The sequence below is a fragment of the Equus caballus genome, chromosome 5 (genome assembly GCF_041296265.1).
Source record: "Equus caballus isolate H_3958 breed thoroughbred chromosome 5, TB-T2T, whole genome shotgun sequence".
NCBI classification, from domain to species: domain Eukaryota; kingdom Metazoa; phylum Chordata; class Mammalia; order Perissodactyla; family Equidae; genus Equus; species Equus caballus.
The window spans coordinates 57,028,121-57,042,120 of NC_091688.1; the positions used below are offsets into that span (position 1 = coordinate 57,028,121).

Here is a 14,000-nt window from a genome sequence, read left to right on the forward strand (position 1 = left end):
ATTAAATCAGCAGTATAAAAACTTTCTCAAAATAAGATTCCAGACCCAAGTCACTTTACCAGAAGTTTCTATCAAGCATCTGTGGAAAAAAGAAAATTCTTATACAAACTCTTCAAGAGAATAGAAAAAGAAGGATCAATACCTACCATATTTTATAAGAGAAGCAAACCTTGATATCAAAACTGAACAAGATTAAGAGAAAAAGTACAGACCAATCTCATACATAAAAAAATAAGATGCAAAGATCCTAAACAAAATATTAGCAAACAAAATCCAGTAACATATAAAAACGGATAGGACATCTTGATCAAATTGGGTTTATTCCTTGAATATAATAATGGTTTCTCATTGGAAAACAAATCAGTATAAATGGCTGCAATAAAATGATTTAGGAACAAAATTCTTAAAACTTTAATCACTACAGAAAAATAGCTTTAAGAAGTTCCACAATACAAGATTATTTTAAAAATCTTAAAATATTAGAAATAAATAGAACTGCCTTAAACTGATAACAGTTACCTACAAAAAAATCAACAGCTAACATCATTCTTAATGGTGAAAATCTCACTTTCTACTGAGAATTCCTTGATCACTATTTCTATTCAATAATGTACTCTAAGGTCCTGGCCAATACAGTAAAAGGGGGAGTGGAGAGATACTGTCCTTATTCACACATGACATGACTGTATATAAAGGAAATGTTAAAAAACCTCAAATTATTGATATGAACAAGAGAATTCAAAATAAGAAGATTGTTGAATTCGAAATAACTTTACAAAAGCAGTCATATTCTATGTTCCAGCAGTAAAGAGAGAATGAAAATTTTAAAATAATACCATTTATCATAGCATTTTTAAAAAGTCAAGAATCTAAGAATAAATCTATCAAAATTTTTCTAATTTCTACTCCAAATTATGACCCTGAAATCTCCTAATGACTGAACTAGTCTCCCCTGCAGAAAAACAAACTATAAACTCTGGACAAAACGCAAAACGACAGTGACCTGAAGTCACTGAATAATGAACAAAAGCAGGCAGATTCTGAGGACGGTAGAGACCTAAGAAAATAGGCAACCATGGGGTAAGTTACCCATTTTCTTATAGCTTTTAGGCCAAAGAAAGTCCAAAATAGGCAGAACAGCTGAAATCTGATAGAAACTAGCAGACTTTCTTTGTTGAAGAATCAGAAGCCAGTGTTCGAAGCAATAACAGCTGCTGAAGAAAGAGGGAGCAGGAATCCTGGAGAGGAGACGCCCCCAATTCTGCATATGAACTCAGCAAAGCTAAAGTAGCATGCGCGAGGAGCAGCAAAAAAAGGAACCATGCTGAGGCCCATCTTATTAGTCAAACTGCTGAAAACCAAAAATAAAGACAAAATCTTCAAAGCATGCAGAGAAAAAAGATATTATTAAAACAACAATTCAAATTCCTATTTATCAGAAACAATGGAAACTAGATCAGAGCCAAACAACATCTTTTAAAGTATAGAAAGAAAAAACCCATCAAACAAAAATTTTACATACACTGAAAATATCCTTTAAGAATGAACGCAAAGACTTTTCCAAACAAAGAACAGTAAGAATTCACCCCTACAGATTAGAACTACAAGAAATGCTAAATAAAGTTCTTAAAGCTGAAGTGAAGTGATACTAGAGTAAAACTCAGATCTTCCAAGAGAAATGAAGAGCACTGGATATAGTAAACACCTGAATAAATATTAGACTACTATCCCTCTCAATTTCATTGAAATAAATCTATTTAAACAAACATTTTAACAATGTATTTTGAGATTTATAGTATATTAGATGTAATTCACTTGACAACTATAGCACATAAAGGATGGGAGGAAGGGTGTAAACGGACAGGTATGGTTGAAATGTTTCTATACTTTACATAAAGTAGTACAGTATTAACTCTGTTAACTGAAAATTTAATTATGTATACTGTGATCCCTATAGCAATCACTAAAAGAAAGCTAAGAAATAAATAAAAACACTAATAGATAAACTAAAACAGAATTCTAAAACATATTTGTTAATTCAAGAGAAGTTAGGAAAAGAGAAATGAAGAAAAAACAGAGAACTTAAATCAAATTGCATCAATAATTAAATTAAATGTTAATGGATTAAACATTCCAACTAAAAGGCAGATATTGTCAGACTGAAAAACAAAAGCAAGATCCAACTATATGCTGTCTCCAAAAGAAGGACTATAATTATTACAATTCAGTGAGGTTGAAAATAAATGAGTAAAAAAAGATATACTATGAAAACAGTAAGCATAAGAAGGGTGGAGTAGCTACATTAACATCTGATAAAACAAACTTCAAGACAAAACTATTACCAGAAATGAAGAGAGACACATTATAATGATAAAAGGATGAAATCAGAAAGACATATCATACATGTGTAAGTACCTAAGAATAAAGCTTCAAAATACATGAAGGAAAAACCTTACAGAAATAGAGAAGTAGACAATTCCACAATCATAGTTGGAATGGTTTAACATCTCATCTCAGTAACTCATAAAACAAGCATACCATTAGTTAATTCAATTAATTAATTTATTGATTAACTTAAATAATAAAAAATCAGGAAAGACAGGCAACATCAACTACCTTAACCTTACTGATATTGTAGAACACTACACCCAGCAACTGCAGAATATACAATCAAGCATAGTCGCACTGCCTAATGATGTTTCGGTCTATGACAGACGACATATACAATGGTGGTCCCATAAGATTAGTACCATATAGCATAGGTGTGTAGTAGGCTATACCATCTAGGTTTGTGTAACTACACTCCATGATGTTCACACAACAACAAAATCACATACGACGTATTTCTCAAAACATATCCCTGTCATTAAGCAATGCATGACTACATATTTATCAACAAAGACTATATACTGAGCCATAAATAAGTTGCAATAAATTTAAAAGGACTGAAATCATAGAGCATTTTCTCTGATCACAATTAAATTAGAAATCAAAACAATAAGATACCTAAGAAATCTAAAATTTGACAAATTGAACAACACAATTATAAACAACTGAATGTGCCAAAGAAGACATCCCAAGGGAAATTAGAAAATATTTTTTGATAATGAAAAAACAACATATTAAAATTTCTAGGATGCAGGCAAAGTAGTCCTTAGAGGGAAATTTATAGCTTTAAAATTCTTACAGGAAAAAGTGCTTATTAGGGGATAAAAAAGAGAAAGGTCTAAAATCAAAGGCCATGATTCCAATGTAAAAAAGCCTAAAAACACAAAATCAAACTCCAATAAGGAAAAGGAAGGAAATACTAAAATTACAGCAGAAATTGATGAAACAGAAAACACAAAAGATAGAACTAATGCTAACTTAATGTATCTAAAAACAAAAGTTAACTCTTTAAAAAGATTAACCAAAGTGAAAAAAGCCTAACCATACTGATAAAAAGAGAGAACACAAATTACCAAAATGAGGAATGAAAGAGAGGTTATCACTACAAAGCCTAGAAACAGGAAAGGCATAAGAAAGTAATACGTAGAACTGCACACCAAAAAATTTGATAACTTACGTGAAACAGAGAAATCCCTTAAAAATACAATTAATTAAAACTGACAAAAAATGTAAACAAAACCTGAATAGCCATTATATATATATTAGAAAAGTTGAATTTATCAAAACCTTACCACAAAGAAAATTTCCAGCCCAGATAATTGTATAGGTGAATCCATCAAACACTTAAGGAAGAAGTAACACTAGTGTTACACAAATGTTTTCAGAAAATAAAGGAAGAAAGACTATTTCCCACTTCACTTTATGAGGCCAGATAACTCTAACACCAAATACAGCTAAATACAAAGAGGATAATACATTATGGCCAGGGAATATCCCAGGAATTCAAAGTTGGTTTAACATTTGAAAATCTAATAAGTAACTTAGCATTTAACAGAATAAAGGTGAAAAATCATATGATCATCTCCCTATATGAAGAAAAAGAAGTATCTGGCCATACTCAACACCCATTCATGATAAAAACTCTCAGTGATACAGGAATAGAAGAAACTTCCTCAATCTGATAAGGCAACTGATGAAAAATCTACATCATATTGGATGAATTTTTTTAAAAACGCAATATTATAAAAACATTTTATGGAAATCTAAAAGACTATATGATATAAGTGGAGACAATATTTTTAACCTAGACTATAAACCCAAAAGTTACAAAAGACACATTTGAATAGATAAAAATCTAAAACTTAAGAATGAAAAATTATTATAAATAAAGACAACAGACAAGTAGTACAACAGGGAAAAAAGAATTAATTTAAAATCTACAAAGCACTTCTGCAAAGACAAGTCGATCAACACTTAGGAATAGATAAGTCACAAAAAAAGCAAATCTGAGTGTCCAATAAATTTATGAAAAGGATGCTCAAATTTATTAGGCTGAAAATAACAATGAATAATACTTTATAGCCATCTGTTGTCTGTCAAAAAGTAAACAGAACTTAGACCTGCAGGCATTTAAACACTCTCATACATTGCAGGTGAAAACATGATGAACTACAGTCTTTTTGGAAAACATTTTGGGAGTAACTATTAAATTTAAAGATACACATAGTCTTTGATCCAGCAATCCCACACTTTAGAATGTGTCCCACAAAAATGAAAAAGACATGTCTTGTGATCCAGCAATCACATTCTTGAGGATCACTTTCAGAGAAAAATCCCCACTACACAAGCACATATATAACAGGGTACAATTGTAACAATGTTTATGGTAGCAAAATAATGGAAACAAACAACTACCACTGATAGGGAACTGACTGGATAAATTACGGTATAACCTATGGATAGGTTACCTAACCTATGTATGATAATATACTCTAGGTTCCAATAAGTTGTCATCCCAAAGACTGACTTAAAGCTTTCTCAGATGACCCGGAATATGAGATAGTCTATGAGATAGTGTTGAGTGACAAAAATAAGTAGAAAAGCTGACAACCAAACAAACCATAAAACATTTTAAAAGTTGCATCAGTGTACACGTTTGTGTTCCTGCACACTGTATCATATTGTAGAAGATAAATATGCCAGATTGTGAACATGGGTTGACCTTCAGGCATCAAGAGAGGACGAAGGCATATGTGTGGGATATGTGTAGACCTCAACCAAAAAAAAGGAAAAAATGACCTTTAAAACTTAGGTAAATAATTATTTATAATCTATAAACTCAAGTAAAATACGTATTTGTATGTATACAAAGAAACTAAGTGAAAATTAAACTTATAAAATGTTCAAGATATGATCCTTGAAAATCTTTCTTTCATCTCAATCTAAGTTTGAAGTTTTGCAATTTAAGCTCGATTTTTCAGTTCTCTTCTTCTACACAGAAAAAAAAAAAAAAAAAAGTCCTGCAGTCTTTCTTCATCTCAGAATTAAATTTTAAATTAATTTAATTTCCTATTATCTATGAGAGTTATATGACTCTGCAGTGGTACTGAAGGAAACACCAGAAAATATGTCATGAAACTAAGGAAAGAGAACAGGTATGTACACACCACCGTTTGGCCATATCCTTTTGGGGAGGTTGCTCTGGAACTCCAGGCAGCTTCTTCCTCACAAGGAGGTAATTTACATTATACATAGTGCACGAAATCAGAGAATAGTAAAGTTAGACTTCATGTTCAGTATTAAATGCTGATTTCTCAGTGTAAATCTAAACTCCATAAAGTCCTCTATTAGAAAAAAATAACTAAAATAGATCAGTTTTTTCAAATAAAGTTGTCACAGAACCACGTCTACAGAAAATAAATACTCCTAAATTTATTCTAAAGGGTCTGGGGGAAAGAAACCTAAAAGTCAAATTTTCACATAATTTCCAAGCTTCAACATTAAAATGAATAATAAATTTCATTTGGAGAAAAAATGAGCAGCAAAAATTTCAGTCAGCATAAATAATTTAAATACAAGTTAAAATATGTTGACATTATTCAAATTTTATTGCATATCTTTGCATGACTTACAAAGTTGTCTAAAGAAAACATCTCATCTATTTCTAAGTCAAACCAGTGCTTTCTATTAGAACAAAACAGATTGCAAAGAATGTTTTAAGAGCTCACTTTGAACTTCAATAGTGTAAATACTATAATAAGGATCCTACAGTCAACATCACAAATTACGTCTTCCCTTATCACTATAAGGCATTCAGCAACAGGAAGCCCTGATTTTAAGGCATACTGCATTCCATTTTGACTTAGAAGATCAACAGGTAGGGTACAAAAAGCAAGAGAGGGAAAGCACTTTGAAAACATTACAGCACTAAATGGAAATGAATAAGCAAATAAAAAAAACATATATAACCATACAAGAGAGGAAGAGAAATCTAAACTTAGAGATACAAGCAGCAGAAACTAGAATACAGTTAAGGCAGGTGAACTGTTTCAAAGTAAAGAACATATTTTAAAAAATTAGAAAACATTTTAAAGAAATATCCTTCTGCACATATGCAGAGAAAAACAATTTACGTCTTAAAAAGTATGGTGGAGGCAGATCGTTAGAAATTTCTATAACTAAAAAGGTCAAAAAATCAGTTAATCTCTAATTTTTTTATTTATTTATTTTTTTTTGGTGAGGAAGATTGGCCCTGAGCTAACATCTGTTGCCTATCTTCCTCCTTTTTTATTTTATTTTTTTTCTCCCCAAAGCCCCAGTACATAATTGTATATGCTAGTTGTAGGGCCTTCTAGTTCTTCTATGTGGGATGCCACCACAGCATGGCTTGATGAGCGGTGTGTAGGTCTGTGCCCGCGATGCAAACCAGCAAATCCCAGGCCACTGAAGCAATGCGCATGAACGTAACCACTACATCACTAGGCCAGCCTTCAATCTAATTCCTTAAAAACAAGATAACTACATAAAAATAGAATTTACCTTTTCAGATTCACCATTGCCCAGGGAATCCCAGTAGGTGTGTTAAAGGCAGGAAGGAGTTTCTCAGCCAACTGGACTGCTTTAATCTTGAATATCTGAGATAAAAAGCATGAATGTTCATAAATTATAGCCATCAATAAGTATTTGCTAACGTCTTAAAGGACGCTACTTCAATATACTGATACACAGAAGTAAAGGGGTAAAAAAGGCATCTCCTTGGTACCTGGAACACACAGCAATCAGAGAAAATGTTTGCAAACTGGATATTGAGGAAAGCTACCCAAGATGGAATGGCTTAAAACTACAATTAATTGAAAGGGAAGGTCTTAGTTTTGATGTTGATACTATCTGCATTTCCAGCTGGCAAAAAAATCTAAGAGAAAAGATTAAGCTGTGGAATTTTCATCCACAGTATAAAAGCTTAGTAGAAATATTAAAAAAGAAAAAGAGAGCGAGAGAGAGACACAACCCAATCAGGATAAATGCCCTTGAATTACTATAAGCATGTTTATGTCTCAACATTTTCCATCAAGATTTAACCACATTATTATTTTTTTTTTAAAGACTGGCACCTGAGCTAACATCTGTCACCAATTTTTCTCTTTTTGCTTGAGGAAGAGTGGCCCTGAGCTAACATCTGTGCCAATCTTCCTCTACTTTGTATGTGGGACGCTGCCACAGCATGGCTTGACAAGCGGTGTGTGGGTCCCTGCCCAGGATCCAAACCCACAAACCCCAGGCTGCCGAAACAAAGCATGCAAACATCACTATGCCACCAGGCCAGCCCCCATACATATGATTTTTAAGTAGCTGGATTTTTACTCTATCTTTTCCTGCTACTAACATAATAACACAAGTATCTTTTCCAATTTTCACAAAGTTGTCTAACTTCCTGTGTCCATTTCCTCTCCTACCACTCACTCATTCTAATTCTTCTGTCCCCGTTATTCCCCTGAAACAGCTCCTACTAAGTATTAGCCACACATATGAGCAAAGAGCATTTTCAGTCATTATTCACCAGCTCCTCCTTAAAATATTTGTCTCCCTTGTGTTCAATAATCCTACAATTCCCCTCCCTCCTTCACTGACTCCTCCTCCTCATATCTGACCTTTAATGTTGTGTTTCTCGAGGCTTGATTCTAGGTCCCCTCTCTTCCTATCCTAAAGTGTCTCCCTGATCAATTTCACATGTGCTTGTTTCAATTATCAGCTACACAGCAAGTGACTCCCAAATTTACGTCACCAGTCAAGACTTCTCCAGTGAGTACCAGATCCATTACATGTGTCTACTGCCTATTTCCACTTGAACATATAGCAAAATCCCCTCATGCTCCAAATACTTAAAATGAACTGAAAACTTTCCTCTCTCAACCTACTATTTTTAAAATGTTCACTATCTAATCACTGTTCAACCATCAGTCAACTACCAAAACCCAGAAACCTGGAGACAGGTTTCTCCTCCTTTTGCCTCATTTCCCCCTCTAAAATATCACCCAATCCTTTTGAATTTGCCTCCCAAATCCTTTGAAACCATTTATATCTCTCATCTCTACAACCCATTTTAGTTCCAGCTGCCATTATTTCTTGCCCAAAATATCACAATGGCTAACTGGATGAATGGAACACACACAACTACCCCCACCCCCACCCCCAGCTATAACTTAGAACTCTTGGTCTATAACTTTCTTTTGTCACTGGATATATCAAGTATATTTTTCCTGGTTAAAATATATCAAATTTACATTCATAGTTGCAAAGTACTCTATCGTAACAGATGTAACAATTCAGGTATTTCCAAACATTGGCTACTACAAACACTAGTGCAACTAAATATCCTTCTAAGTATACTATATGTATTCAAGTAGTTACTTTTAGATAATAGATTCCCAGAAGTCGGTTAACAGGATCAGAGTATTTTAAGTTTTAAATGTTTACCAGACACTGCCAAATTATGTCGTATCATTTGTATTCCCTCCAACAGCTATCATACATTTGTTAAAATTCAAACTATACATTTAATTACATACTATACATTTAAAGTGGGTGTATTTTACTGTATGTAAATTAACCTCAATAGAGTTGTTGAAAACAAATAATCTTTGAGCTGGGCTTTCAAGTTCTTTACAGAGAATGTGGAAGGTGAGAGTTTTCATTCAGAAAATTACTGTATAGCTTTGTAAACATAAAGGGAAATAAAACATTGTGGTCTAAATACATAGCTTAATACATGCAGAATTTGGGGGCTCCTCCTCTGTGACTCCCTTTTATCCTGGATTTCAAACCATAATTTCTAATTTCTGTGGTAGCTCCAAACTCTGTCTTCCGACTTGTCAAACCAGTAACTGTAATTGCAATTATGACACACGAATTGGTATTACTATTGTGACTTTAAACATGTATGAATGTATACAAATGTATAGATGAACTCACACATTTAAGAGGAAAATGCTGGAGAGTATATTTAAAAATGTTATCTGGGTCAGCAAAGCTTACTGGAAAGTTTTGCCCAATTACCAGCACATCTATAGAAAACGAACAGATGGAATTTTCAGTGAAAATGGCAGCAATTTCTGGAGCAAAGTCAGGCTTTTCAAAAATAAAATGAGAATTAGTGCAATAAGGACAATAATGGCTAATATTTAAATGAGGAAAATCAACACTCTAACATTTCTCTGTTTTTATTTAGAACTTTACTTAAAAGACTTTAGGTCAAAAAAAGATATTCTAGGGGGCCGGCCCAGTGGCACAGTGGTTAAGTGCACACGTTCCACTTCTCGGCAGCCCAGGGTTCACCGGTTTGGATCCCGAGTGAAGACATGGCACTGCTTGGCACGCCACGCTGTGGTAGGCGTGCCACATATAGAGGAAGACGGGCATGGATGTTAGCTCAGGGCCAGTCTTCCTCAGCAAAAAGAGGAGAATTGGCAGCAGATAGCTCAGAGCTAATCTTCCTCAAAAAAAAAAAAAAAGATATCCTATTTGTCTTAGAAAATATCTCTGAACTTATTCAGAAATGATCCTACCTATATAGGCAATAGAGAATATTTGTTTTGGTAAAGAAAGATTTTATTGTTGTTTCTTTTATTTTGATTTTATTATCTGTGAAATGTATTAAGCTCCACATAACCATTTCTCTTTTTCATCTGAGAGATTTCAGAAGCAGTTATCCACATAAATTATATTATCATCTGACTCAGGCAGGGATGCCACTTTGATAAACGTTAAAAAATGAGAAGAGACAATCCTGTAAAAGAAATGCCATATATTTGAAACTGGCATCAAATAAACATAATAAATCATCAAGATTTTTTAACTTGTGAATATTTAACATAAATAGCCTTGTCCTAAGAAAATAAAATAATAAAGCTTCACATTTATGACATTAATAAATCAACAGGAGAGAGGAACACTTTGTTAGGATGGCATATAACCCTCATTTGGTTCCCAATATAAGAAAACAGAATGCATGTCAAATGTTCATTATTCTAGTTACATACTACCTTAATATAAGAAAGGCATAAGCCACGTTACAAATTATAGTTAGTTTTCTGGCTTATGTAAGACGTAGGAAGTTATTGTCTATCTAGTATTAGAATAAAGTCATATTCAAATTATTTTTCTATGTTTTATTTATTTTGAGCAGATCGCAGAGATTTTTTGTTGGTTTCCCAGAATAAATATGGACCAGAGCTTTCAATGTAAAATGATCAAGTAGAAAAGCAAAATGGCCAGTAAAATCCTATTATATAAGAAAACCAGAAAAGTAAAACATGTTCTATTTACTTTTTAGTAGAATAGACTGTATTCCAAGAAATTAATTTATCATTTCTATTGTTAAATAAAAGATTCCCCATCCATTAGAAACACAGAATATTTACCACGTAAGAAAAAGTCAAAGGAGAAAGAAAAGTAAAGTAGTATCTATTGACTCAGGTATTATGTTAGGTGCTCTCCCATAATTTAATCCTCACAACAACTCTCAAATGAGTTCTTGCACATTTTCAGAGATGAAGAAAGTTAAGTTATAGAAGGTAAATAATTTGCCAGATATCCTTACGAAAGGGAGGCAGAATAGGGAGTCACACCTCTAACTCTAAGGTACACATGCGTCCCTCCACTCCAAAATGTTTCTTCTTGAGGTCTGAGGCATAAAAATGGCAAAAATGAAAATACTGGTAACATCACATATTTTTTCAGCATTTCTTGTGTTTTCCTACAGCGAGAGCAAAACCAAAATTTCAACATTTTGTTTCAACCTTCAGACAGGGAGGCTAACGTGAAACAGCCAAGACTGATGCTTCTCCTTCATAAGCTGCTCATAATTAATTCTGAATCATATGCCTTTTGATATGAAAATTAATCCAGTATGTCAACTATACCCAAAAAAACTTAGTACTTCCTCTACATAGTCCTCTACATAGATAAGAATGAAAGTAAGGGGAAAAAAATGCTCTCATATCTCAAGGCCCTGTTATAATGTCTAACATGGAAAAGAAATTCTGAAATTGAAGGCATCAAAATAGCTCCATTTTCTTCCTCCTTTCATTGTTTAATATTTCACTCCAGAAGCTCCTGAAGTTAGGGGTCTGTGCCAAGAAGTTATGCCTAGGGTGGGCAGCAAGGTCCTGGAGACAAGTTAGAAGCAACATGCAGAAAGTGAAGCCAGCCAAACAAAGGGGAGAGACGTCTGAGGGGTTCACGTGAGGCAGATGCACTAAACACGGCAGCAGCCTAGCAAGGCCACGAAACTGGTTTCCTACAGCAGGATTAAACAAACAGCTAAACACGTTAGGAATAAGAGGAGATGGGTTTCTCAATATCAGAAAAAAGAAAGAGAAATATGAAAAGGCAGAGAGCTAGAATTAAAGCCATTTACTGGTGTCAATTCATGGCTTCCAATATATAGAGATCAAAACAGAAAAAGAGTACGGACATAAAGGGCAGGAAACATGGAGTAACAAGCAACAGCAGTCCATGGCTGGGGGAGGAGCAAGGGTGTAGAGACAGACTTTCCCCGAGGCCAGACAGGGAATGACTAAAGTGGAGGGTACAGCAAGATTATTAAGAAAAACTTGCCTGCAAACCAAGCCCACTCTAATTACAAGGTAATGTTAGAGGAATTGAAGCTGGTGGTACATTGCAATTAACCTTAGCAATAAAAAACCCAAACCTCGTTCAACTTCAAACTAAACTGACTCAACTCCCAGTGTTAACAGCACAGGCATGCTATTCAGGCATACATATTAGTCTTTACTGTCCCATCCAAATACACATTTGTCATTCAATGAAAAATTATGAAATATCTAAGAAAGCAGGAAAAAAAATCCACTCTCTAGAGACAAAGCAAGTGACAAACCAGACTCAGTGAGGTTGAAACAGACAGAATTTAAAACGACTATGATTACTATGTTAAAAAACCTAGTGGTTCTGGAAGAAACTAGAGGCAGTGCACCCTTCAACATCGGTCTTAGCAGCATATTTTCAAGTACCATGTCTGACTGGGCAAGAGAAACAACAGAAAAAATAAACAATTGGGACTACATCAAACTAAAAAGCTTCTGCACAGCAAAGGAAACCATCAACAAAATGAAAAGACAACCTAACAATCGGCAGAAGATATTTGCAAACCATATACCTGATAAAGCGTTAATATCCAAAATATATAAAGAACTCATACATCTCAACAACAAAAAAACTAACAACACAATTTAAAAAATGGGCAAAAGATCTGAACATTTTTCCAAAGCAGATAAACAGATGGCCAACAGGCACATGAAAAGATGTTCAACATCACTGATTATTAAGGAAATGCAAATCAAAACTACAATGAGATATCACCACACACCCATCAGAATGGCTATAATTAACAAGATAAAAAATAAAAAGTGTTGGAGAGGATGTGGAGAAAAGGGAACCCTCATACACTGCTGGTGGGAATGCAAACTGGTGCAGCCATTAGGGAAAACAGTATGGAAAGTCCTCAAAAATTCAAGAATAGAAATACCATACAATCCAGCCATTCCCCTGGTGGGTATTTATGCAAAGAACACGAAAACATGAATGCATAAAGATACATGCACCCCTCTGTTCATTGCAGCATTATTCACAATAGCCAAGACTTGGAAGCAACCTAGGTGCCCATCAAGGGAAGAATGGATAAAGAAGATGTGGTATATATACACAATGGAATACTACTCAGCCATGAAAAAAACCAATGAAATCTGGCCATTTGTGACAACATGGATGGATCTTGAGGATATTGTGCTAAGTGAAATAAGTCAGAGGGAGAAAGTCAAATACCATATGATCTCACTCATAAATAGAAGATAAAAACAACAAACAAACACACAGAGACAGAGATTGGATTGGTGGTTACCAGAGGGAAGAGGGAAGGGGGGAGGTGGAAGAGGGGAGGGCAAAAGGGGTGATTAGGCACATGTGTATGGTGATGGATGGTAACTGGTCTTGGATGGTGAACATGATGTAATCTACACAGAAATTGAAATATAATGATGTACACCTGAAATTTACATAAAGTTATAAATGAATGTTACCTCAATAAAAAAAAAAGAAAACTGCTGAAGAAGCAGTAGTTCATCCCTTTACTTCCTATGGCCAATATAGAAACTCAAAATGTTAGAAAGATACAATTATATTCTTGATGATTTAATAGTCAAAAAAAAAAAAAGACCTAGTGGATATGGTGGAAAACAAGCATGAAGACAACGAGGAATTTTAACAGAAAAAAGGAAAATGTAAAAGTCAAATGGAAATACCAGAAACAATTTTTTAAAAACTCAAGGTAACAGAGATGCAGAATGCCTTCAACAGGTTCCAAAGGAGATTCAACAGAGCTGAGAAAAAAATTAGCAAACTTGAAGACGGGTTTATAAAAATTACCCAAACTGGAACACAAGGAGAAAAAAAAAAAAGCAGTGAGAGGGACAAAAAAAAAAAAAGCAGTGAATTCAAGAACTCTGAGACAATCTCAAAAGGCCTATTTGTAATTGGAATCCCAGAAGAAGAGAAAGGAGGCAGAAAAAACATATGTAAAAGACAATGACCGAGGCTTT

At 34.1% G+C, this 14,000-nt stretch overlaps 1 protein-coding gene across 10 annotated transcripts in view; it reads right to left on the bottom strand.

The window, feature by feature from the left end:
* The window catches only part of MAN1A2 (mannosidase alpha class 1A member 2), a 209,322-nt gene that overhangs the window by 106,946 nt on the left and 88,376 nt on the right, over positions 1–14,000 (bottom strand). For all 10 annotated transcript variants that reach the window (XM_070267135.1, XM_070267139.1, XM_070267136.1 and 7 more), the window contains exon 6: positions 6,928–7,022. In XM_070267135.1, the coding sequence (XP_070123236.1) occupies positions 6,928–7,022 (95 nt within the window). The remainder of the gene's footprint in view (positions 1–6,927; positions 7,023–14,000) is intronic.